We start from the raw sequence: 27,808 nt of genomic DNA, 5'->3' as shown, positions 1-27,808 counted from the left end.
ATGAATGACACTAAGGCATGCCCTGTGGTTAGGTTTAAAGGATGCATAAGAAATAAATCTAGAAGGGTTTTATCTAGTTCTCTCAGTGCTTCGAGGAGGGTTTGAGGATGATTTTACTAGTCTCACTAAAATTTTCAATTGCACTTTTGAAAATGTTTTTATCTCTGTGTGTATAAGTAATTGGACCATTAAATGTTTTTTCTTCTAAAGAATGTTCAATGGATTGAGCGACAGGGTTGTGAGTTTTATCTATTTTCTCGTGATCACTAAGGTCATTAATTATGAATTCATCATCTCTAAAGATATCATCATCTCTAGAGAGTAACTCAAACAAGAACGAATAATCAGTATTCTCCTCATGACTTTTACTTCCTTCAAAACCACTAATGTTTTCTAGAAACGACACATTCCTAGAAACATATAGTTTATCATTTTTAACATCATAGCATCTAAAACCCTTTTGGGTCTCGAAATATCTGAGAAAGTCCCAAGGGATGGCTTTGGGTGAGAGTTTGTCATTTTTATCAGTGAGGACAAAACATTTACACCCAAATATCCTTAATCTATTGTAATCGGGTTCTTTTTGGTATAAGATTTCAAATGGTAAAATTTTATCTAGATTTTTTGAAGAAAGACGATTTATGAGATACACAGAAACAAGAGCAACCTCGGCCCAAAATCTTTTAGGAATGTTTTCGGAAATTAGTAATGTTCTAGTTGTTTCAATGATATGCATATGTTCCCTTTCGGCTAGGCCATTTTGTTGAGGTGTTTTTAGACAAGATCGTTGGTAAATAATTCCATTTATTTTAAGACAACTTTTGAAATTATTTGAGAGATATTCTCTTTCGGAATCGGTTCTAAAAATCTTTAAACTTCCATTAAATTCATTTTTATTAAATTGATTTTTAATCATTAAATGATATGTTTTGAAAGTCATAAAGGCTTCATGCTTATGCTTGAGGAAATATATTCAACAAAATCTAGAATAATCATCCACAAAAATGACATAATAAGATAAAACCCCTTTTGATACAACGGGTGCTAGTCCTATACATCCGAGTGCACAATTTGAAAAGGTTTGATTGTAAATATAGATCTTTGACAAAAAGGTAAGCTTCTCATTTTTCCAAGAATGCAATCATTACAAGTGAAATCATCTTTACATAGATCTTTAATAAAATACAAATATGAGAGCTTGATAATATTGAGATGCCCTATATCTTTATGTTGGGCAACATTACAAAAAGAGGTTTTTGAAATTTGAAGAAATTTCATATAGTAAAGATCTCCTTTTTTAGAGCCTTCCCCAATCAACTTTCTGGACCGACGATCCTGTATCTAACATTTATTTGATGAGAATTTGATATCACACCCATGGTCCGATAGTTGAGAGACCGAAAGTAAATTTAAATTTAATTTATGTATAAATCTAACTTTAGGGATAAAAAAGTTTTGACTTTCAAAATTTTCAAAACCTTTGATTTCAAGAGAAACACCATTGGCGGTTGAAATGTATGCGAGAGATAAATTTTTTGCATATTCGGAAAGCACAAAAGAATTTGAAGTCATGTGAAAGGAGGCACCCGAATCTAAAAGCCAAAGAACCTTACCGGGAGGAGAGAAAGTTGACATGGCGGCACCTGAGGTAGACCCTTTGAGAAGAGGTTGGAGGGCTTCCATGATTTGACTTGATGATAGAGATCCATTGTTGGATGTCGATGGTCCTTCCTCTTGTTGTGGTTGAAATGTTGTGGACATAACCACAATTTTCTTTCATTTTGGACAAACCGGTTTAATGTGTTCCGGTTATTTGCAAAAATGACATGATTTTGTTATAATCTCTTCCTTGATATCTTCTATTTTGGCCTCCATCGTCTCTTGCTCCTTGATTTTGAGATTTGAAGTGCGGAGGTTTATATGTCTTCAAATTGTTTCCCGGTCTAGATATGGCATAAGCTCCTTCATTTTCATTTTTAGAAGGAACGACCAACATAATTTGATTGGTTTTGTTCATTCCCAATCTAGTTTCTTCTCCACTTAATTTTGTAATAACATCTTCTAGAGGTGAAGATGTAAAAAGAGATAAAAGAGAGGATTGGGTTTGCTCAAATTCGGGTCTTAACCTCTTCAAAAAATGAAAAAATGGTCATCTTTCAATTGCTTGTGTCTCAATTCAATAGCTTCTACACTCCATTTAGGTTTTTGGAGTGCAAGTTCATCCCAAATGGATGAAAGTTTCCCAAAAAACTCCCTAATAGACATTTCTCCTTGTTGAAGGGTTAATGCCTTCTTTTGAATGTAGTATTTATGGGATAGATCTCTTGAAGTATACATTCTTTCAAGGTAATCCCATACATGAAATGCCTTTTTAAACTTTAAAATGTTGGCATTTATCCTTGTTTCAACTGTTGAAAAGATCCATGAAATAATCTTATAATTCTTCATCTCCCATTCTTCATGCTTTTTATTGTATTCATCAAGTGCTTTCTCTCTTTCTTCTTCCTCAAGAACCTTAATCTCACCTTTTTCAAAGGTGGTAATTTTTGGTTTGGGATCAGAAACTGTGCCTTTGACATACCTCCAAAGGCCTTTTCTCTTAATATGAGCTTTCATGTTTCCGGCCTAAACCTAAGTCATTCAGCTAGCAGGGTGCCGCACCCGCGTCGACGCGACTTGACGCGGGTTTGGGTGCGGCACCGGGTGCGGTCAACCCGACCCTGGGTGCGTTGACCGCTCCTAGGGTCATTTTGGTCCATTCTTGGCGGAAGCGGGTGGCAAGCTGGGCACACCGAGGACGATGTCGACGCTGAGGTTCCCGAGCGTCGCGATGTCGACGTTCTTCGCCTCGATGTCGCTGGCTTCGCGAACTCCCGTCGATTGCTGGCGGTCGGAGTCGATCCTCTTCGGGGTGGCGGAGCCGAGATCTTCGCAGTTCCTGATCGCGGGAAGCCCATGCTTGATGCATGGGAAACCAGGGGTTTTTGCGAAATCGGTCATGAAAAAACCGGGAAAAACGCGAAATCGGGAAGATGGGTAGAAGCGGAGATGATTGTCGACCGGAATGGGGCTCTCCGCGATCGGAAATCTTAGGGTTTGGGGATGCATCGATGAGAGAGAGAGAGAGAGAGAGAGAGAGAGAGAGAGAGAGAGAGAGAGAGAGAGAGAGAGAGAGAGAGAGAGAGAGAGAGAGGAAAAATTGCGGGAAGACGGGAGCGGATATTTCGTTCTTTATTTATTCCAGTTTTATTTTTTTTTCAGTAAATTTATCGGGTTTTTTCTAAAGTAAATTCAATAAACCCAAAACTTATCTAACATTTACAAAAGCAGCTTAAACTTTAATTATTTGCATTTAACTGCGATTGAGTAGATCGTTGATTTGCCAAATCAGTGTTATGAGATCATCACCCGTTCGTTCTCTTCATCTAGGTCTGTCAACGGGTCTAGTACACGACCCATTAGGGTATATCTGACCCCCCCCAAATAACAAATCACAGGCTCGAGTTCAGGTTCGGGTTTTATCGGGTTACAAAAGTGGAATTCCAGATTCAGACCTGCATAATTTCGGATTTTTTATTATAAATAATGCATTTTATACTTGGATCGGGTCAGGTACATGACAAAAATCATGACCCAAATCCTGCCTGCATATTACTCCCCTTAACAGCCCTAATCACCACCATTTATTGTGCAAAGGACCCAAGCTGATAGCCCACATAACGTCACTATTATCAGCAACCAGTGTTCATAAACAACCCAGCTTGGGGTGTTCAAACTCGGCTTATAACTCCAGCAATCCGATCAAGATTGAGCTCATGACAAGCATGACTTGAATGAACCACACTCAGCTGGCTCAATTGCAAACTGCTTTTTTTTTTCAAAATTGGATGCAATAGGATAACCCCCGGAACCCCCTTTTATATATATATATTTACATTTTTGCCCCTGCCGCACCCCCACACCCGGGTTTTTTGGAAGTGCCGAATCCCCGCACCAGCACCCGCACCCGCACCCGCACCCACACCCATGTGACATCGGCCCAAACATGATAGTTGGACTCATTGAGTTTAAAACCAAGGGAGAAATGAAAATCTTTTTCTCCCATATGAAAGCTTCTAAAGGAGAGAGAGCCTCTAAAGTTTAGTAAATGTTATCAACCAAGCTTTCCTTCTATAAACCTTGCTTTGATACCATGTGAAAATGTCTACAAAGAGACAATATATATAAAACACCAAATCCACAAAGGGATGTGTGCATAAAAGAACAAAAAGAACACCCACAAGTGCACAAAGGCACAGATACACATGCACAAAGGCATACAAATAATAACTTTGTATTGAAAAACAAGAGAGCTTTTTGGATAAAGCTTGACACATTACAAAGGGGAAGACCCCTATATATACACAAGAGCCAAGGAGGGGCTCCAATATGAACGTTGGAGCCCCTCCAACAGTTAGAAAACTAACCGTTAGAGGGGCCCCAACGTCTATAGTTGTGGGCCCCTCTTGGTCAAAGAGAAAGAGAAAGAGAAAGAAAAAGAAAAAAAAAAAAAAGAAGAAAAAATATTACAAACATATTCATAAAGTGAATATGCGTAAAATGAGGAAAAAGACAACTATACCCTTACCGGGTATTACATCAATTAAGCATGATATATATATATATATATGTATATATATAGGTGGACATATTTGAACACTAACATCATGGTTCCATTTCAGGCAATGTTGATAAGCTTGTCATATTAGTTGAGTATGTGTTATCTTGGTTATTGAGAGTTTCTTACAGAAGTGGTGCATGATTGGGCTGCAAAGAGAAATATTGAGTGTGCACTGTATCTGGTCTGGTCATGTCCTTGGGCAGAAAAAGAATTCCATTTTCGCTACCATGGCCATCCTTGTGGAAAATGAAACTAAAGATGTTCAAAATAGTGAGATTCATGGTTGCTTCATATGTTCAGTTGTTTGGTGACAGATTCACGAGTCACTGCAAAGGATCTTGTTACGTTAAGGAGATCCATGGGTATGAATTACAAGCAACGGACTGAAAGCCTTATAGGCTTTTCCTAGACCTGCCAGGATTGTTTATTTTATTATGTTCCACAACTAAATTTTCCATGTCTGCTGATTGCTCAATAATGAACTGATTCTAAGTGGTGCTCAATGAAGGATAAAGAATCAATAAATCATGCTGAACCTATGTCACAGGGATTCGGCTAGCAGGGTGCCGCACCGGCGTCGACGCGATGCGGTCAACCCACCCAGGGTCATTTTGGTCCAATTTTTGGACTTAAAAAAAGTTGCCAAGAAATTTTTTTTAAGTGCCAAGAAATTTTTTTTTGCCCTATACGTCACAGGGATTCTCCAACTAGGTGCCGCACCCGCACCCGATGCGATCAACCTGACCCTGGGTGCAGTCAACACACCCAGTGTCATTTATGTCCAACTTTTGGACTTTATATATATATATAATTTTTTATATTTTTGCTGCACCCCCGCACCCAGGTTTTTTGAAAGTGCCGCACCCGCACCCATGTGACATAGTGCTGAACTTTTGAAACAAAAGGAATATTCTGTCTTGATTTAAACACAAAAAAACAGAAAAATCATAAGTGTCTTGGATATGTGATGCAGTCCATGCCGGAGGAGGAATGAAAACAGAAGCCCGGTGTGGCCCAAACTCTTTATTATTCTCAATAAGTTTCAATAATCAATGGAGAAAACAACCAATAGTAAAGAAATGAAGGAAAAAGAATGCAAGTAACAAGGAATAAGTAAAAAAGAACAGAAAGAAATGACGGCTGAAGCTTTTCAAAAACCTCCCCCCACGCAACCCTAGGCGTGGGCCTTTTAAAGGCTATTTACTGGACCCGGGTCGCGGGTCCAGACTTGGATCCGAACCGCGATCCGGGTCAACTTCCATCTGCTGCTGGTTCTGTGACGTGCGAACTCCACCACGCCTGGAGTAGGTGCGCAGGGGTACCTCCCTGCGTCGCGACTCCGTACCTGCAAGGGGGTCATACACGTGAAGCCGCTCATCTGTCCTTTGTGGCAGATCGGGTGGCACGATGGGCCCAATCGGGTCCTGCCCTGCATCATTCTCCCCTGGTTGGGAAGAAGTCGGCTCTGACGACTTGTTGTTGCCACAGTAAGCATATAGATCAGCCACGTTCAAAATAGGGGAAATATGCCAATCATCGGGCAGTTCAAGGAGGTAGGCATTCGAACCCAATCGCTGAAGGATCCTAAAAGGGCCATACTTCTTAGGACTTAATTTGCTTTAGGTGCCTACAGGAAAACGCTCTTGACGCAGATACACCTAGACGAGTTGACCGACCTGGAAGTGGACATCACGACGACCCTGATCTACGAAAGCTTTGTAGGCCTCGTAGCTTTCGACAAGTTTGACACGGACTTGTCTGTGAATGTCACGCATATATTCGACGACATCAAAAGCATCCGGAGCTGGAGCTGAAAGATCTGACACAGGGGCTAGGTCAACGACATGGGTGGGTGACCGACCATACACTACTTGGAACGGAGATTTACCAGTAGAACGGTTAATGAAATTGTTATATTTGAACTCGGCTTGGGGCAATACGAGGTCCCAAGTTTCGACATTTTCCCCCACTAAGCTCCGTAACAAATTTCCTAAGGTGCGGTTCACAACTTCGGTTTGACCATCGGTCTGGGGGTGATACGCACTACTGAACTGAAGCTTAGTCTTCAATAGGGCCCATAACGATTTCCAAAAGTGACTCATAAAACGTGTGTCACGATCAAAAGTGATTGTGTGGGGTAGGCCATGGAAGCGGGCAACGTCCTTGAAATAATAGGACGCGACTAAAGAGGCATCGGTGGTTCGCTTACACGGGACAAAGATAGCCATTTTGGAGAACCGGTCAACAACAACTAAAATTAAATCAAAACGACGTGGTGTTCTGGGGAGGCCCACGATAAAATCCATGGATACGTGCTCCCACGACTGTTCAGGAATGGGTAACGGAGTATACAGACCACTATTCTGACGATGACCCTTGGACACTTGACACACATGACACCCTTGGATGAACTTGACAACATCTTTGCGCATTTTGGGCCAAAAGTATCGTTCATCTAATAGAGCGAATGTCTTATCATGCCCGAAATGGCCTGCTAACCCTCCTTCATGTAATTCAGAAATCAACAGAAGCCTAAGGGAGAAATCGGGCACACATAATTTGTTCCCACGGAAGAGGTAACCATTATGAATACAAAAACGGGGCTCGAGGGTGCGATCTTAAGAGATGCACTCTTCCCAGACTTGGTGAAAATCAGGGTCCGTGGGGTATAATTCCTTGCATTGTTCGAAACCAATGACCTGCACTGACATAGTCATCAAAAGGCTGTTCTTCCTACTAAGAGCGTCAGCCACCTTGTTCAGGGCACCAGATTGATGGCGAAGCGAAAATGTGTACTCTTGCAAGAAGCTGACCCACTTGGCATGACGAGCACTCAACTTCTTTTGACTATTCAGATACTTCAATGCTTCATGGTCCGTGTACAAGACAAATTCCTTATAAATGAGATAATGTCTCCAATAATAACGGGCTTGTACCACGACATAAAACTCAACATCGTAAGTGGAATACTGGAACCTGGCCTGAGTCAGCTTCTCACTAAAGAAGGCAAAAGGTCTACGATTCTAACTCAAGACTGCGCCAATCCCCACTTTGGAGGCATCACACTCAACCTCAAAGACTGTACTAAAATCAGGGAGGGCTAAGACAGGAGCACTCGTCATTTTTTCTTTGACGATCGTAAAGGCTTTTCCAGCCGCGGGCATCCAATGAAAGCTAGTACCCTTTAGGCACTCCGTGATGGGGGCCATGAGGGTGCTAAAATTTCTCACGAAACGTCGGTAAAAAGTGGCTAACCCATGGAAGCTACGGATCTCTCCTATAGTCTTTGGGGTAGGCCAATCGACAATCAGGCGGACTTTTGCGGGGTCGGCCTTGACTCCATTGGATGACACAATAAAACCTAAGAACACGACACTGGACGTCATAAACTCACACTTTTTTGCATTGGCATACAATTTTTCCTTCCTCAAAATTTCTAAGACTTGACGCAGGTGACTTAAATGATCGGACAATGACGAACTATAAATCAAAATATCGTCAAAGTAGACAACAACATTCCCAATACACGGACGCAGGACTTGGGTCATCATGTTCATGAATGTACTTGGGGCATTAGATAATCCAAACGGCATGACTAACCACTTGTACAATCCATCACGTGTCTTGAATGTCGTTTTTCACTCATCCCCTTCCCGTATACAAATCTGGTGATACTCGCTTTTTAAATCTATTTTAGAGAAAATGGAGGCACCAGATAACATATCAAACATATCGTCCAAACGGGGAATGGGAAAACGGTATTTGACTGTGATGCGATTGATCGCGCGACTATCCACACACATGCGCATGGACCCATCTTTCTTAGGAGTAAGGCGGGTACTGCACAAGGGCTAACACTCTCGCGAATGAAACCCTTTTACAGTAATTCCTGAACCTGTCTTAATAACTCGGTATGCTCGGAGGGGTTCATGTGATATGCGGGAAGGTTGGGTAGACTGGACCCTGACACAAAGTCAATGGCATGCTGGACTACCCTTGTCGAAGGTAATCCATCAGGTAGGTCATCCGACATAATGTCGCGGAACTCCTCTAGAAGAGGGGCAACGTCCGCGGGAATGGACACTGACGAACTCATCACGGGCTTTGCTACCAGGGCATAACAATAGCCATCTTCCTGACAATGGTTCAAGAAAAGCCGGTACGAGAGGCCTGCTAGTCTGGGGACTCGCTCAGGTTTGTCCACTGTGGGAAAGCCGGTTTCCTTGATAAGTAGAAGGACTATCTTATGGCCATTAAAGATAAAAGAGTATGTGTTTTTGCGGCCATCGTGAGTTGTCTGGCGATCAAACTGCCAGGGACGTCCCAAAAGGATGTGACACGCGTGCATAGGGGCTACATCACACCACACCTCATCGTGGTAGTGTTCCCCCATGGAAAACCGGATTAGGCATCACTGAGTGATGGGAACCTCGTTTCCTTTCTTGAACCAGGCCATCTTATAGGGTTGGGACAACTTCTCGGTGTTGAGTTTCAAGGTAGAAACCACACTCTCAGACACCATGTTCTCGCATGCTCCGGTGTCAATGATAACATCACAAGCGTGACCCTCATAGTTGCACCGGGTCCTAAAAATGTTATTCCTTAGCCATTTCGATGGGGCCGATTCTCGGGGTGTGGTCAACACATGACGGATGGACAACAAACTTTCGACGTTACCGTCGAACTCTATAACTTCCCTCTCATCCTTGTCTTCAACTAATGACTTGGTGTCACTATCACTCTCACTCGCAGATGCGGACTCTACAATTCCTTCAACAAGATGTGTGTTCTTGCTCACGGTGGGACACTTAGACGCGACATGCCCTAACTCCTGACATCTAAAACACCGAAGGGTCGACTCATTAGGTTTGGCTTTGGACCGGGTGTGGAAAGATGGGCCTGACTGGTCAGGTTTGCTAAAGTCTGCTCTAGGCTTTGAATCACTAGGGGAGCTTGCTCCCCTGGTTGGGAAACCCGACTTAGGTCGACTGGTGGGTTCACTACGGGAAGTCCTATATTCTTGCATCCTTTTCAGCTTGTCCTCGATGTTCATCGCGTAACTGCTGGCCTGATCTAATGTCTCAACTGTGACACAACTAAAATCATCAAAGATAGCAGGATGGAGACCCGAAATGTACCTCGTGACCTGCTGGCAGGCTGTTTCCTCGATCTGCACACGTAGGGAAAGACGATGGAACTCCGCAGTGTACTCTGCTACAGTTCGGGAGCCTCGACGCAGGGTCAGGTATTCCTTGTAGGCTCGCTCGGCGTGATCCGAAGGCACAAATTTTGACTGTATAAATATTTGCATTTCCTCCCATGACTGTACGCGCTCTAATCCCTGCCGCTCTCTCGATCGTTGTAGCTCCACCCACCATGTCTGTGCTAGGCCTCTCAATCGAGTAGACGCTAGAGAGACACGACGATGTTCAGCGACGGTGTGATAGTCGAAGAAGAACTGCAAGACATAAGACCAGTCGAAGAATTGCTCCGCGTCGAATCGCCCCGCAAACTCTGGAAGATCCAGTTTTACCCCGTAAGTGGAGTGTTCTGGTGCTCTCTGTTGTCGCGGCTCCACCATTCCTGCAGGATGCTCGTTCCAGAAAATGTCGTCGTCCCATACTGCTTCATTGTCCGTAGTGCGGTACTGCTCGCCGGGATGCTGGTGCTGTCGAACTCTACCGATGAGGGGTCGGCGGTCAGGGCGCGCTGGTTCCTGCTAACATTGCCTCGGTCTGGCTTGCCCGTGGGCGGGCACCATCTGCGGTCGGTATTGGGCTACTGGGATGACGAGGAGTCCAAGGTAGGGTGGAGGGTTCGGGTTCCTGGCGGGTAGGGTTCGTATAATATGGTTGTGGGTTAGGAGTATGGTGTTGGGTCGGATGCTGTATTGGGTTCTGGGTCAGGGTTGGGTGGACAGGTGGGTTTGGGTTTGGGTACAGGGCCTAGTGGGTATATTGATGGGTTGACTCGCCCGATGGGATATGGATCGGGTCCGTTCCTACACTACTCGTCGAACCCAGATATGGATGGGTTGGATCGAGGTTCGAGTTGTGGGGATAAGAGGCTTGGTTTGAACTCGATCCCCGATCCATAAGATTATGGGTGTGGTTTTGACCCGGCTCAAATCCAAACTGGAGCTTCGTCCGGGTCCGATATGGGTTTGGGTCGACATGGGGTTTATTTTGAGGGTCAAAATTAATGGGTTGGTTCTGGTTCGGGGCTGCCTGCGAACTGGAACCAATTAGGTAGGCTGGGTAAGGGGGGTCTAGACCCCGCCCCGCTCCCTGAGACCCAACGGCTGGTCCCAGCGAAACAGGCCTGTGCCCTGCTGTAGCGAACACTGGGCTGGACCCTCTTGGGTCTGGTCCAACCAAATGGGTTTGGCCCGCTCCCGCTCGTAGAGGTGCAATCTCGGAGCCTCCCCGCGCGGGATCGGGAGGGAGAGATGAATCTCTCCAGATTCGGGCAGACGAACCCGGGTCTGCGGCAGGGCCCAACGTGACGCTGGGGCCCTGCCGACCCAGCTCCATCTGCAGTGCACCTTGCGTGACGCCCTGCCATGAGCCAGGGCCTGCAGGTGGGCCCAGCGCAAGGCTGGGGCCCTGCAGGCTTGGGTCAACCTGCGGCGTAGCCACAGGTACACGTGACCACGAGCCCAGACTTGCAGGTGGACCCAGCGCACTGCTGGGGTCCTGCAGGCTCGGCCCCACCTGCGATCCCAACACAGGAGCACGCTGTTTGGGGTGAGGGACCATTACCAGGGAGTTACTGCTCATCGGGGCTCCCTGGTGCTGCTGAAAGATGCCCAGATCAGGGGTGATGGCTGTCGCCGGCAGGAACGCAGCGACACGACCCTGCTGGAGTTGCGTCGGCTGCTGGGGATCGGCAATGTTGGGAATCGAACCTGCGGCTGCGCCATCGACGAGGTCTACGCCCGGTATTGCGCACGGCTCTTTGGGCGATTCGAGTGTTGTTACACGGTCCTCAAACCCATCCATCCTCTTCGACAGACCGACGATATCCCTACTCATTCGCAGCATATTCTCCTGGATTTTCGTCAACACGTCCATTACGCGCAGTAAGGGATCTTCGCTGCCAGCCTCCTCACGCTCTTCGCCTCGTGCCAGATCGGTCCCCGCTTCAAGAGTCATCTCGCTGATGAAGGTGGACGCCGGAGCTCTGATACCACTTTGATGCAGTCCACGTCGGAGGAGGAATGAAAACAGAAGCCCACCGTGAATCGGTGTGGCCCAAACTCTTTATTATTCTCAATAAGTTTCAATAATCAATGGGGAAAACAACCAATAGTAAATGAATGAAGGAAAAAGAATGCAAGTAACAATGAATAAGCAAAAAAGAACAGAAAGAAATGACGGCTGAAGCTTTTCAAAAACCTCCCCCCACGCAACCCTAGGCATGGGCCTTTTAAAGGCTATTTACTGGACTCGGGTCGCGGGTCCAGACTTGGATCCGAACCGCGATCCGGGTCAACTTCCATCTGCTGCTGGTTCTGTGACTTGCAAACTCCACCACGCCTGGAGTAGGTGCGCAGGGGTACCTCCCTGCGTCGCGGCTCCGTACCTGCAAGGGGGTCATACACGTGAAGCCGCTCATCTGTCCTTTGTGGCAGATCGGGTGGCACGATGGGCCCAATCGGGTCCTGCCCTGTATCAATATGGATCTTTGGTTGTCCTACTAATTGGGTTTAGAAGTGAACTTGTGTGGCAATGTCATGTTCCTGTCGAGTACCATGGTTCATAGAGAAAATTCCAAACTGCTTCAGGTTTCTGCGTGAAGACAATCTGTGGAATTACATTGTCATCAACTTTGGTGGAATAATTAACTATGGAAAATCTATCGCTCTATTCTATGGTGGTAGAAAATACTATTCTCGAAGAGCCCCTGTGGAATGAAAATATCAAGGAGATAACTAAGATTGGAAGGTAGTCATGAGGTATGGTAATCACACTTGATAGCATGTCGGCGACATTGGAAACATAGCCCAATAGGGGAACCAATCTGTATAATTTTTTGTAGACAGTATTAGGTGTAAAAATAAATTACTCTTCTGAAATCTACATTGATTCAAATTGATGTTTATCATAATAGACAAAATACAAATGCTAAACATATTATAGATGTGCCTACATCTATTGCTAATTGTTCATTTATTACGTTATGCCTTTGCAATTATTTTCTCTTAGTGAAACCTGCCTTTTTTTATTAATCCATTAACCTTTCCTCTTTTGGACTGTTCATACTAATTGAAGTGCGTTCATATGCCAGAGACTTTCTTGAAAAAAGTTGGAAGTCGAAATGGGATTGTTTCTGGAACTAGGGAGAACTCCCTATACAATGCTTTATGGGCTTCACAGGCATTATTGCGCAAAGGGTGAGTATTCTTAATCTTTTCTGTTTGTTTGGTTTCTTTTTTTCTGCTCTGCTTGAAAGTGTGCACTTAAGTTGTTTTATCATTTACAGATCTGCAAAGAATGTTGATAAGCGTATACTTATTTTCACAAATGAAGATGACCCTTTTGGTTGTTTACAAGGAGCGATCAAATCAGATATGAAGAGGACAACACTACAGCGTGCTAAAGTATTGCATATGATGGAACTTGATTGCCAATGAGATTTTTTTTTGATACGAGCAACATAATGTTAGCTGTTTTCTTTAACAGGATGCACAGGATCTTGGAATCTCAATTGAACTCCTTCCCATGAATAGGCCAGGCGAGGAGTTCAATGCTTCTATATTTTACGCGGTGTGCTTGTAGCTTTTGTCATGAATTTTTATTTGGGTTTGTCGTGGCTATCCACTAATCCCTGTTATGTTTCATTACTTGTTGACTTGTTAGGAACTGGTTGGGCTTGAAGGTGAACAGTTAACTCAGTTCATGCCATCTGCCGTTGAGAAGTAAGTCTTCCAATAACATTTGATTGTTTCTTGAGGCCTTTGAGCTAACAGGTTCTTGTCACTTAAAGGTAAAGTGACTGGAGTACCTAGTTAGGATTTTTCGTTTAATTAATTCTAGTTAAAATACAACTAGAATTAGCCAAACCAGTCCATCATTGGACTGATTTGGCCTTTACCTTTTTGACTAGTAAAAAAGGTACCTTTTTGACCAAGTCAAAAAGGTAAATCCAAAAAGAGTTGTTGGACTCCCCAACAGCTCTATTAGAGCCGTTGGAGAGTACATCTCTCTTAAGGCTTCTCTCTACCTCTATAAATATGGGGCTATTCCCCTTGTAAAGACTTACTCTTGTTTTGGGTTTTTATCTCAAATCAATAAAATTGTTTATTTTTCATTTTTATACCCGTTTCGGGTTGTGTGTATTCTTAAGTTCTCTTTGTGAACCTTTGTGGTTCTTATGGTGTATTTGTGAGAACTTGTTGAGAGACATTTGTTGTAGCGTATTTTTCACTTTCTTACGATAAGAAGATACAATTTCAAGTTTGTCTGTGTAAACTAGGTAAACATGTGCGGTGTAACCAAAAACTTCATGTCACATGGCAAATTAGGGATTGGGAGCTCAGATATTATAGAAGGATCTTCATTCAGACACATATAATGGTATCCTATTGGTCTACCATAAATACAACTCCTAACCAATAATCTTTAGGGACATTCATCTCAAATAGCAAAGCACGAGTTACCTTTTACAAATGACTGTTCTTATAGCAACAACAAGTGTGTGAGCATATAATGTCTGAGATGCAATGTGATGCTAAGACAATTCTGTACTGCTTTAGAGATATTGTATCACTAATGAAGTCCGGTATTATCGTTAAACCATCTTATGATAAATACTAAGATAAATCTCACTTCATCCTTAAATTTAAGAAAATAAATAGTCGTCATTTTCGAAAGATTTGTGTTTGAGAAAGTAAATAGTCGTCTCAAACACTTCAAATTTGTGTTTGAGAAAGTAAATCCAGGTATATCGTGTAAAGTCATCCACGAAAATTACATAGTATACAAACCCACCTTTTGACGTAACTGGTGCAGGACCCCAAACATCAGAGTGAATTAATTCAAGTGGTCGAGTGGAGACAAAAGTTCTTTCTTGAAATGCTAGTCGTTTCATTTTTCCAAGAATACATTTTTCACAAGTGAAAGTTTCAAAATTACAATTTTTTTCCATGTTTGGAAAGTACTGAAGCTTGGATATACAAGGGTGACCAAATCTTTGGTGTAAAAGATCCAAGCCTACTTTTTGAACATTGCAGCATAATGTTTTCTTGGGTAATTTCAAAAAATCCATGTAATATAAGCCTCCTTCTCTATGGCCTTCCCCAATCAGCTTCCCTGACTGGTGATCCTGTACTTACAATCATGAGAAGAGAAGGAAACATTACACCCATGATCAGTTAATTGAGAAACAAATAAGAGATTTAGATTAAGTTTGGGGATATATCTAATCTTTGGAACACAAAATCCTTTTGAGTTTTGAGAGTTATTTTCGAAATTTCCTATTCCTTTTATCTCAAGGGATGTTCCATCCGCAGTAAAAACACTCTATCCACTTGAGTCATAACAATGCGACAATAATTTTAAATTTGGTGTCATGTGAAAAGAAGCACCAGAGTCAAGAAGCCATAGGGGTTTACCTAGATCGGAGGTGCCAACAAAAGAGATCACAACTCCAGCTGAGGGAGAAGTTCCTTTAATAAGAGGTTGTAGAGCCTCCACCAGCTTAGATAGGGACATGTTTCCAATGGATGTCTCATTTGATTCTTTTGATTCAACAACAACTACCTTCTTCTCATAAGATTTTTTCAACTTTGGACAGTAAGTTTTAACATGTCCGGGTTCATGACAGTAATAACAAATAACTTTTCTCCTTTCAAAATCGCCTCCTTGCCTTTCATTGTTTATTCTCCCAATATGTGGAGGTTTGTATGTGCGAATGTGATTACCTGGTCTAGATACAACTAAAACTATATCATCATCGCTTTTGTCGACTCGTTTCTTGAGTCTATTTTCTTCCATACTTAGCTCTTCAATGGTATCTTCAATAGAGGGAACATTTCCCCGATGTAGAAGAGCGGACTTGGTTGATTCAAATTCGAGTCTCAACCCATTTATAAATTGAAAAAATGCTCCGCATTTACTTGATTTTGGCGAAGCTCAATGTCTTGTGGACAATGCCACTTTGGTTCAAGAAGAGCCAACTCTTCCCATAGTTCGGATAAGCTATAGTAGTATTATCTAATACTTCTCTCTCCTTGAACCATATTTCGAACCTTTTCTTGTAAGTTACATATATGAGCAATATCTTTAAGAGAATACATTCTCTTAAGATATTCCCACGCATCATTAGCATGTTCAAATTTTGCGAGACTTGAACACTTCTTTATGTCTATTAGAAATTAGCCAAGACATGATCTTGGCGTGACCCATTCTCCATTCTTTCCATTCCTTTTCATATGTGGAGATGGCCTTAGTTTTTTCCACCTCCGAAAGAGGTACTTCTCTTCCACCTTCTTCTTTAGTGAGCGTTAGTTTAGGTTCCTTATCAGTTCCATCAACTAAGCCCCATATACCCTTTCCCCAAATAAGATGCTTCATGATTGAAGCCCATGTTACATAGTTTGAATCGTTGAGTTTTATGGACTTAATGGTGACATTATCATTGTCATCTATTTTACAAGCTTGGGAATGAGAGGGGAAGAAGAAAAGCAAGTGGGAAGAGGAATATTTTAACCACAAAGATCGAAAATATGTAGCCTTCCACGCCCTTCAAGGCTACACACGTGCACTCCTTCAAAGAGACTTCACTTTCTTGAAGAGTAGTTGCATGGCACGCTTCCCAATACACGTCCACCGACCTTGCTCTGATACCATGTAAGAAAGTGAAAAATACGCTACAACAAATGTCTCTCAACAAGTTCTCACAAATACACCGTAAGAACCACAAAGGTTCACAAAGAGAACTTAAGAATACACACAACCCGAAACGGGTATAAAAATGAAAAATAAACAATTTTATTGATTTGAGATAAAACCCCAAAACAAGAGTAAGTCTTTACAAGGGGAATAACCCCATATTTATAGAGAGGTAGAGAGAAGCCTTAAGAGAGATGTTGGACTCTCCAACGGCTCTAATAGAGCTGTTGGGGAGTCCAACAACTCTTTTTGGATTTACCTTTTTGACTTGGTCAAAAAGGTACCTTTTTGACTAGTCAAAAAGGTAAAGGCCAAATCAGTCCAATGATGGACTGGTTTGGCTAATTCTAGTTGTATTTTAACTAGAATTAATTAAACGAAAAATCCTAACTAGAAAGGAGATAAAACATTACATGTCTATGAGATTACATATGAGATATTATATGAGATTACACATTTTAACACTTATGTATTCATGAACTCAGAGGAGATATAAATGTTACAATCTTGTAAAAAAGTTCGTCTATGGATTTGACATTCTTTTAAAGTATCTCTATTACCATGGTGAAGAACCTAAGGGAGAGTTAATTGATGTGAGAATCTCATCTACTCCTTATTTGCCTATTCCTTTGAATAATTCAGTGAATTCTATTGTTAAATGGGGACCAACCCCTTGTGCAATAATGTCTTCAATAAAGGTAGACTTAATCCAACTTGTGAGTTTTTGGTCTTTGGCAAGCCAATTATCTAAAATTGGATTGAGATTCACTACTTTTTCTTTCTCTTTCTTTTCATTCTTGATTTCTTCTTCAACAAGAAACTCCAAAGGTCATTCCTGTTGACGTGAATAGGGCTGGGAAACGAGATGAGCAACTCGTTGTTTAGCTCATTTAGGTATATGAGCTGAGCTATGAGCCAGATCATTTAGGTAAATGACCCGAGCACGAACATGGCAAGTTCGTCTTGGTTTGGCTTGTTTTATATACTATATATTTATAAATTATATATTTTATACATATATTATATATAATATGCCTGTTATATATGTTTTATACATGTATGTATGTATGTGTGTGTGTGTATATTGGGCCACTAGAATATGAGAACTGGAAATGAGAACTAGAGTGTGAACTAGGCATTTCTGATACTTTTTTAGCGAAACCGACCCTGCAGATGTGTTCAACATGGCCCATTTGCTAGGGATTGACTGGTAGATCATGTTTTTTCAACAAAAGAAAAACATGATTTTGGATGCTTAAATATTTATGAAAATTCTGAGCCATATATTTTCAAGCCTTAAAAAGTCCTGCTTATGCATCACAATCGGATGATTCGAAGTTGCTCCTTTTAAAACCAAGCATGTTAGATCACATTTGAATGGTCAGATTTAAGAAAAAAAAACCCCATGAAAATCTTAGTTCACACTCTAGTTCTCATATTCTAAGATATATATATATATATATATATATATATATATATATATATAGAGAGAGAGAGAGAGAGAGAGAGAGAGAGAGAGAGAGAGAGAGAGAGAGAGAGAGAGAGAGAGAGAGTATAATTGCATCTGTTTAACTAGGTAGAGAATTGTAGTTGTAGGCTTGTAGCTAAACTGTAGACTGCTGCTGATGTTAAGCTGTAGGAAAAATGTTTTCATTTCTGATGTTTATATTATGGTAGGTAAATGGTGGAAAATTATGTAGTTTTTTATAGAAATGTTGAAGTTGCTATTTTGTTGGTCATGATTCTTTTCTTTTTGAAGTTGTACTCATTAGGTGATGTTTTGCATTATTTACACGGTAATAGTTATACTTGTTATCTTATGAATGCACCTCTATGTACCATGGATACTTCTGGAAGGGTGCCTTGTGCCGACATGGGTACTGGTACTTCACAGGTATGGGTCAGACCAGTTTCAGATCTAACCCAACCCAAACCCAACCTGTTACCTGTTATATGGGGCCATCTGCATCCATTTTTATGGTGCATGAAGTTTTATTTTTATACATTCTTGTATGGTGTTTATGTTAAAAATTGTAAATATATATATTTATATATACACATATATATTATGCATATTTATTTATATAAATATATTTTTCTATTTCTTTATTTTTCTTTTTTGTAATTGAACTAGTCAACACATGCTGACTAGTCAACACCATAAGAGTCGTTGGGGTCCCAACGATATTTTGAGCCGTTGGGACTCCAACGACTCTCTATGGAGTCCCTCTCCTTTGTGTATAAATATGGGGCAAAGCCCCACAGCATGTATGCTTCTTGCATGAAGGTTATCAATAAAATATTATTTATTTTATCTTCTTGTCTTGCCCCTTGTGTGAGTTTTGTGAGTAAGCCCATTTATGGCTTTTTGGTGTATTCACTTTAGCATTGTGGTAGATCTTGTTAGTTGTTTCTGTTTTCTTTACATGGTATCAGAGCAAGGTTCGCTCTTGACTCTTAGGATTGCGTATTGTCTCATTTTCGTGCTCATAGGATAAATTTTTTTTTTGGTGATTCAAGTGCTTGTGTGCTCGTGGTGGCGTGCTTGTACTATTACCCTCTCTTTTCTCATCTACCTCTCTTGTTCTTTTTTCTTTTGTTCTCTTTCTGTCTACCTAGTAAGGATGGATGACAATGAAAAAGTCACCATCGTACCCATGAAACTTAATGATACTAATTTTGTAATGTGGTCTTCAATAATGAAACACCACGTATGGTTAAAGGATTGTGGGGATTAATTGATGGTTTCGATTTGGAGACTAAACTATTCTTCACAAAGGTAGAGAATGAAAAAAAGATGCCTCTTGCATATGAGGAGAAGATTAAGGCTCTAGCCACTTATGAAAAAAGAGTGGAGAATGAGATATGCCAAGATTATGTCTTGGTTAATCAATATTGTTAATCTTAAAAAATGCTCTAGTCTCACAAAATTTGAGCATGCTAACAAAGCTTCAGAATACCTTAAGAATATGTATTCTCTTAAGGATATTGCTCATGTGTGCAATCTTTAAAATAAAGTTCAGACAATGACTCAAAAAGACAAAAGTATTAGGGAATACTGCAATGAATTGTCCGAACTTTGGAAAAAATTATCTATTCTTGAGTCTAAGTGGCATTGCGCAGAAGATATAGAGCTCCGACAAGAGCAACTTGATGCAGAACATTTCTATCAATTTATAAATAACTTGAGACCGGAGTTTGAAAGCACCAAATCCGCTCTTCTTCATAGAGGAAAAATACCTTCTATTATTGACATTGTCAAAGAATTGAGTATGGAACATAATAAGTTAAATGAACACTCTTTGAAAAATGAAGATGACTCGATTTTGACCGTCTCTAGAATGGGAAACTACATGCGCCCCTAAAAGCCACCTCATTGGAAACAAGGAAATGAACATGATAACGAGCCTTATTGGAAACAAGACAATGATTATGACAAGAAAAAAGTTATTTGCTATAAATGTCATGAACCTGGGCACACTAAGCCTCTATGTCTAAAGTTTAGAAGGGGAGAAAAAAGGTGACTTCAGTTGGCTCTTGACAAGAAACTAATGATGCACCCGTATCAACGGCACAACTTATGGAGATTCTCCAACCCCTTCTCAAAGGGGTATCTTCTTCAAATGAAGCCTCAATTGGAGAAGCGGTTTCATCCTTCTCCGACCCCAGTAAAACTCTTTGGCTTGTTGATTATGGTGCTTCCTTTCATATGATCCTTAATAAAATTTTATCTGAATGTCATACCAAGTCAAGCATGTCAAATGTTTTTACAACTGATGGTACATCTCTTGCAATAGAAGGAATAGAGAATTTTAAAAAGATTTTATAAAACTCCAAAAAAATTACCATTCTAAAAGTTAGATGTATTCTCAAATTAAATTTAAATCTTTTATCAGTTTCACAAATATCTGACCATGGATATAGTGTCTCCTTCTCTTCTAATAGATGTTGGTTTCATGATCGCTAGCCCGAAAAGCTTATTTGGGAAGGCCATAAAAAAAGAGGACTCTATTACATGGATTTTTTTGGAAATACCCAAGGATACCTTTTGTTATAATGTTAGGAAATTAGAATTAGATATATGGCACAAACGACTTACTCATCCTAATGTATCCAAAATTCAACATTTTTCAAATTTGAAAATTTTTTGTAACTCTTAAAATTTTACATTTAAAGACTGTATTCTTGGAAAAATGAAGAGATTACCATTTCATCAAAGAACTTTTTTTTCTTCTACATCGCTTGAGCTAATACATTCAGATGTTTGGGGGCCAACATCAGTTATATCAAAGGATGAATATGCATACTATGTGATTTTTGTTGTTGATTTTTCTAGGTATACTTAGATCTACTTTCTCAAACATAAATACAAGGCCTTTTCACATTTTCAAATGTTTCACAACTTGGTCAAAAATAAGTTTGAAAAGGATATTTCTATTTTTTGCACAGATTGAGGGGGAAATTTTTTATCAAAGGAATTTAAAGATTATCTAAATTTGCATGGTATCACATATCAAAGATCTGGCCTTCATACATTACAACAAAATGGTTTGGCTGAACGAAAACACAGACATATTCTTGAAACAACCAGAACTCTACTAATAATAAATCAAGTTTCAAAAGAATTTTGAAACAACCTTAACTGCTTTGTATCTCATTAATAAAATGTCTTCTTCTTCTTTACAAAATATAACACCAGTTAAAAAACTCTTAAAAGTATCTCCTGATTATGTTAGACTAAAAATTTTTGGGTGCAAATGTTTTGTTTTTACTAACAACAATGATAAACTCTCCCCTCGTGCTATTCCTTGTGCCTTCTTGGGTTATGCAGTTAACCAAAAAGGCTACACGTGCTTTGATCCTAAAAATTAAAAATTATATGTTTCACGTAATGTAACCTTAGAAAAAGAAAGTTTTTTTTGACTTTGAAAAGGGAAAAGAAGTAGATGAGTATTCCTTTTTATTTGATTTATTTTTAAGTCATGAAAGATATGATTATGAATGTGATCTGGATAGTGGTCTTGATATAATAGATGAATGTGATCTTGATAATGCTCATGATGATATAATTACTGAAGAGCAATTTCATAGGAACAAAAATTATTTACAATATTCTAGGCGTAGGGACCTTAACCAACCATGTGTACTAGAGAAATATGCTGAACAGTCTGAAGTTCATACTAGAAGGTTATCCAGGATTTCCAAGCCACTTGGAAAGTTTGTATCTTACGATTTTTCCTCTCCAAAATACAAGGCATTTATTGCATTAATCCATTCATATGTAGAAGCTTCAACCTATATTCAAGCTAAAGAACATTCTGAATGGGTAGAAGTCATGAAAATAGAGTTAGAAGCTTTAGAAAAGGTTAATACTTCGACCATTTAAGATATTTCAAAAAAAAAAAGAAACCTATAGGTTGTAGGTCATTTTACAAAATTAAAACAAAGAGTGATGAAACTCTTGAAAGATATAAAACTAGATTAGTTGCCAAGTGATATTTTCAAGAATATGACATAGATTATGAGAAAACCTTTGCTCCAGTCGCTAGAATGACCACTGTTCAAACTCTAGTAACATTAGCTTCTGTTCGAAAATGACATATTTTAAATGGATGTTAAAAACGCTTTTATTAATGAAAACCTAGTTGAAGAAGTTTATAGGGAGGCAACACCAGGTATAAGTGTTCATAAGGGTAAAACTTTTCGTTTGGAAAAGGCTCTCTATGGACTTAAACAAGCCCCAAAGGCTTGGTATGACTGGTTTAGTCGAGTTATTCTTGATATTGGATTTAGAACTTGTTTGATTGACACTGCACTGTTTGTTAAGATTTTTTATATAGATATTATTATTTTTCTTCTCTATGTGGACGACATGATCATCACCGGAAGAGATAAAACAGAGAGATGAAAATATTAAAAAACTTCTTAAAAAATATTTTGAAATGATTTATTTAGGCATCTTAAAATATTTCTTAGGAATCAAAGTTGCTTACTCTCCTAGAGGATATTTGTTATCTCAGTCTAAATTTGCTTTTGACGTTGTCTCCAAGTTTGTTATCATAGATGATAAGAGAGTTGACACTTCTGAGATTGCCAACAACAAGATGCAAATTGATGATGGCGAACTTCTCAAAGATCCTACTCTTTAGAGACAACTTATTTGAGCACTCCCTTACCTTTCAATTACTAGACTGGACATAACATACGTTGTACACACAACTAGTCAATTTTAGCACGCTCCCACTTCTATTTAATGGGAGCAGTTTTGCATATTATTAGATGTATTAAGACTTATCTTTCTCAAAACCTCTTTCTATTTGCTTCATCTTCTTTAGATTTAATTGCGTATACTGATGCTGACTGGGGTGATGATCCCAATAACAGACACTCAACCACTGGTTTTTGTGTTTTCTTAGGTGAATTTCTGATTTCATAGTAGTGCAAGAAGCAACAAAGGGTTTCACTTTCATCAACTGAGGTTGAATATGTAACGCCCCGAAATTTAACCTAAATTTTGAGTTTTTAAAACAACAAAAATATACAATTTAACAAGCTAAGCATTTCAGGCGCGTCATAGGAATCCTCAAAGCAATTATCATTCATTTCATTCCCAATAAAAGTCTAAAACATAATATCTGTTCGAAAACTAGATGACATAATTATAATAGCCAAATTAAAATTTAAAGTCTCGGGAACACAATAAATCATGCATATCCATACACCATCCCGCAATCGCTCTTTGACTTTTACTCTTCTTTTGAAAAATATTAAAATAATTGGTGTCAGACTACAACTAGTCTGCGTAGGAGAATACTATGATTTTACAGAAGTACTGTGTAACAAGTATGCAATGTGTATGATTAAATATAGGCAGTAACACATGATATTAAGCATGACATACGAAATAAGTAACATGAATTTAACTTATTGCATATCACAATTCTAACTCACAAAAACATAAGAGGAATTAATATCTAATCAGACAAGTAAACACTGGTTTAAATACTTAATCACATGTTCAATTTTTTAATCACAAGTTAACAAGTACAAGTATAAAGCTCATAATGTTTTGTCTGCTTAATAAGAAGTAAAATTTAATGTTTCTCTTGAATTATCTCGCAGGTACTCGCAGGCCAAGACAACCGTAACATAAGAGAACATTCAGGGGTTTATTATGCATTGATGTTTTATTAACCCGAATGTCTAGCTGAAACTGAAATCCTAAGGGAGCGGTTGAATCACCGAGAGAACCTCCCAAAAGCCCAAAACAATAAGATACATTCCTAACTTCTACAGAAGAACGCGAAACTACCGCCTAAGACAAAATTGGTAGTCCAGGTCCCCTTATTAAGACTGTATCATAAATTGGATCGGGTTTTCCAGTGTGGGTCGGTGCTCCAATGTAACTTGTAATGTTATGTCTGGGTATGGATCCAAATCGTTGGTCCAACCCAGTTACTGTTTTGTATATGTATATATAAACATAAAGTAGGGCACGACTTCATTATTGAAGTCCCCCTTTGCTGCCGCAGCTATCTCTCTCTCTCACGCCTCATTCTCACGTGTCTAACAAGATCGAGTGGGCCATTCTAACATGGTATCAGAGCAGGCTTCTGCATAGTGAAGCGACTCCGAAGGGCGTGTCTAGCAAGATCGACACTGCAGGTGCTGTTCCGTCTAGGGCTATCCAGCGAGATCAATGTCCCAGGTGTTTCTCTTTTCAGGTTCTTCAATCTACCTCCTTTTCCATTTTCTATTTCTGTCTGCATCCTCTTTCATTCTAGTCTGAAATCAAGATCAGATCTAATCCAAAGATCAGATCTGTTTTCTTAGTTACTGCTGTTCCTTCGTCTGTCTTTTCAGATCTGAAGATCAGATCTATTTCTCTTTTCAGGTTCTTCAATCTACCTCCTTTTCCATTTTCTATTTCTGTCTGCATCCCCTTTCATTCCAGTCTGAAATCAAGATCAGATCTAATCTAAGGATCAGATCTGTTTTCTTAGTTACTGCTGTTCCTTCGTCTGTCACGGTCAGATCTGAAGATCAGATCTAATCCAAAGATCAGATCTGTTTTCTTAGTTACTGCTGTTCCTTCGTTTGTCACGGTTAGATCTGAGTTCACTTCAGATCTGAAGCGAATCATTTTTTTTATTTCTTCCCAATCCAATTTCACTCCTTTATTCGTGATTTCTGGTCATTCCTTCAAGATCTAAAATACCTATTCCTTTATTCTTGATTTAATCTGGTCTAAATTTATTTCAGATCTAAAGTCATTCATTAAGTGTTTGTCAGCAGTCAGCAACTTTATAGTTCAGTTTTCATGGATTTTGTTATCCTGCCATCTAGTTTTCTAGGACAACTTATCTCAGACAAACTGAATAACAATAACTATTTAACCTGGAAGAGGCAAATACTGCCTTTCATTAAGAGCCTCGATCTCTATGGCCACCTAGATGGAACGATCTCTGCACCATCAGAATTTATTGTGCAGGAAATTGTGGACGATAAGGGAGAGACTTCTAACAAGTTGATTCGAAATCTTGAATTCACCACTTGGAGAAAACGAGATCAAGCTGTTGTAGCCTACATTACCTCTACTCTTTCGCAAGAGGTTCTTGTAGGTATTCCAGATGAGTGCTCAGCAATGGAGCTGTGGGAACAACTTGCAAAGACCTATTCTCAAATCTCAGAGGCAAGAATTATGCATTTGAAGAGGGAGTTTCAACTCCTAAAGAAAGAAAGCATAACTGTTACAGAGTATATGAACAAGGTGAAGATCATCACAGATCAATTGACTATGGTGGACTGTGTGATTTCTGATAAGGACAAAGTTCAACAAGCGCTAAACGGGCTTGGATCAGATGATCATATGTTGGTAACATCTCTCTTGTGTCTTCCTTCACTTCCTAACTTTGAGGATCTTCGGGCAAAATTACTACAATATGAAATTTCCATTAAAGGAGAAGATGTAGGCAACAATTCAGGAAGCCAAGAAGTATTGTTTACAGGGACAAATTCAGGGAGAGGACGTGGCCACTTCCGAGGAGGACATGGGCAGATAAGAAATAATCAAGGGGGGCGTGGATTGTTGCCCACGCCTAGCATGCCGTCAGGTAGTTTTTCGGGAAATCACAATTTCAAAAATGTTCCAACTTGCTATTTGTGCAACAAAAAGGGACATATCAAGGCAAATTGTTGGCACAACCCGCAAAACAAAGGGAAAATGAATGTCACAGGATCGTCAAGCAAGGGAAAGCTGGAGGAACTCAATGGGATGAAGACAATGTCAAGAGTCTTTTAATATCAACTTTGTCAGGATTGAATTTCAAACAGGGTGATCAGGGAACTTGGTATATTGATTCTGGAGCTGCAACCCGCATGACAGGTGATATTGGTAAGATTTTGAAACCTATCCCTTATCATGGAAATGCAAGTATTAAAATTGGAGATGGAGCTCTCCATCCAATAACTTACACTGGAAACGTGAATATTCCTCTTTCCGATGGTTCCCTAAAATTGTCCAATGTTTTTCATTCCCCTAATATTGTCAAAAATATCATTTCTGTTTCTAAATTGGTTGATGACATTCATTCTTGCGTCGAATTTACTCCTTCTGTCTGTGTCAAGGATCCACTCACGAAGAAGACGCTCGTTGAGGGAGAGCGAAAGGGAAATATGTATATCCTCAAAGAGACTTCTTCACTTGTTCGTAGAGCTGAATCAAAATCGTCAATTGGTCAACCATTCAAATTGGATTCATCTAAGGATTGTTTGAGTTTGTCTTCGTACAATAAGCCAAATATTTGGCATTGTCGTTTGGGTCATTGTAATAATTCTTCTCTTGAGAAACTTGTGTCAAGTGGTCTTATTTCAAGATCAAGTCCGCATAATAAGGTTGATGGTTTTCTTTGTTCTAGTTGTCAGTTGTGTAAGAGTCATGTACTTCCCTTCAATTCAATAAATGAAAGGGCTTCTTTTCCTTTTGAACTTATTCATTCTGATGTTTGGGGACCTGCTCCACAACCCTCTTTGTCTGGTAGTCGCTACTATGTCACATTCATTGATAGTTATTCCAGATATACTTGGATTTATTTTATGAAATACAAGTCTGAGGTATTCAAATTCTTTCGTTTATTTCATGCTCTTGTTATCAATCAATTCTCGACAAGTATTCAACAATTCAAGTGTGACGGAGGGGGAGAGTATCTATCAAAGGAATTTACTGAATTTCTTCAAAACAACGGGATAAGGCGTAGAATATCTTGCCCACACACACCATAACAAAATGGGGTCGTGGAAAGAAAACATCGTCATATTGTTGAAAGTGCCCTAAGTATGCTGCATGACACTCATCTTCCTTTAAGCCTTTGGACAGAAGCTTTCCACTCTGCGGTTTATGTAATAAATCGTTTACCGATGAAAATGTTGAATAATTTGACTCCTTATTTCGTGTTGTTTGGTACCCAACCTCAATACAGTCAACTACGAGTGTTTGGATGTGTATGCTATGTTCACATTGACAGTTCCCAACATAACAAATTTCAGGATAAAGCTTGTAGATGCAGGTTTGTTGGGTATGCTGAAGAGTATAAAGGATATCGATGCTATGAGCCAGACACTCGACGCATTAAAATCTCACGAAACGTCGTCTTTGATGAGAACAATGTTCAGATCTTGAACAAAGAAGCAAGGGTTACTAAGGAGGAAGAAAGCTATCAGCCGTGGCTAGCGAATGAATTATTTGATCAGCTAGAAATGGATAACTCTGCTCCATGTCACACAGTGATGGATGAGTGTGAGCCCATGGAAACCAATGCAGAACCTAGTGGGAACGTGTTGACAGTTTCTCAGGGATCTACTGTGCCTCCCATCGCAGAAGAAACCTTGACATCAGGTACTGCTCGTCCAGATGGCAGAAGATTCAAAGGGGCAGTGTATGTCAGAAGAAGGGACACACCCCACATAACTGAGCATGTCAGACGTTCGGAAAGGATCAGACACCCTATTGAAAGATGGGTAAGCTATGAGAATTTTTCCACAGAAATGCAGTTATTCGTTGCACAGGTTGAAAAACAAGAAGAACCCATCGATTTCTCCCAAGCCTCCTTGTCATCAAAATGGGCAGATGCTATGAATGAAGAAATGAGAGCCTTGCATGAATGTAGGACCTGGGAAATAGTTCCTAGGCCTCCGGATAAGAATGTTGTAGGGTCTAAGTGGGTATATAAAATTAAGTACAAACCTGACGGATCCA

General features: G+C 40.1%; 1 protein-coding gene across 1 annotated transcript in view; it reads left to right on the top strand.

Moving 5' to 3' along the window:
- Positions 1–27,808, top strand: part of KU70 (ATP-dependent DNA helicase 2 subunit Ku70-like protein) — a 147,358-nt gene that overhangs the window by 23,337 nt on the left and 96,213 nt on the right. Inside the window, exons 5-8 of the mRNA XM_090015016.1 lie at positions 12,950–13,055; positions 13,145–13,262; positions 13,345–13,428; positions 13,522–13,580. Coding sequence (XP_089871142.1) covers positions 12,950–13,055; positions 13,145–13,262; positions 13,345–13,428; positions 13,522–13,580 — 367 coding nt within the window. The remainder of the gene's footprint in view (positions 1–12,949; positions 13,056–13,144; positions 13,263–13,344; positions 13,429–13,521; positions 13,581–27,808) is intronic.

The sequence above is a fragment of the Nuphar pumila genome, chromosome 7, assembly GCF_984573655.1.
Source record: "Nuphar pumila chromosome 7, dmNupPumi1.hap1.1, whole genome shotgun sequence".
Taxonomy (NCBI): domain Eukaryota; kingdom Viridiplantae; phylum Streptophyta; class Magnoliopsida; order Nymphaeales; family Nymphaeaceae; genus Nuphar; species Nuphar pumila.
This window is presented reverse-complemented; position numbering and strand designations above follow the sequence as displayed.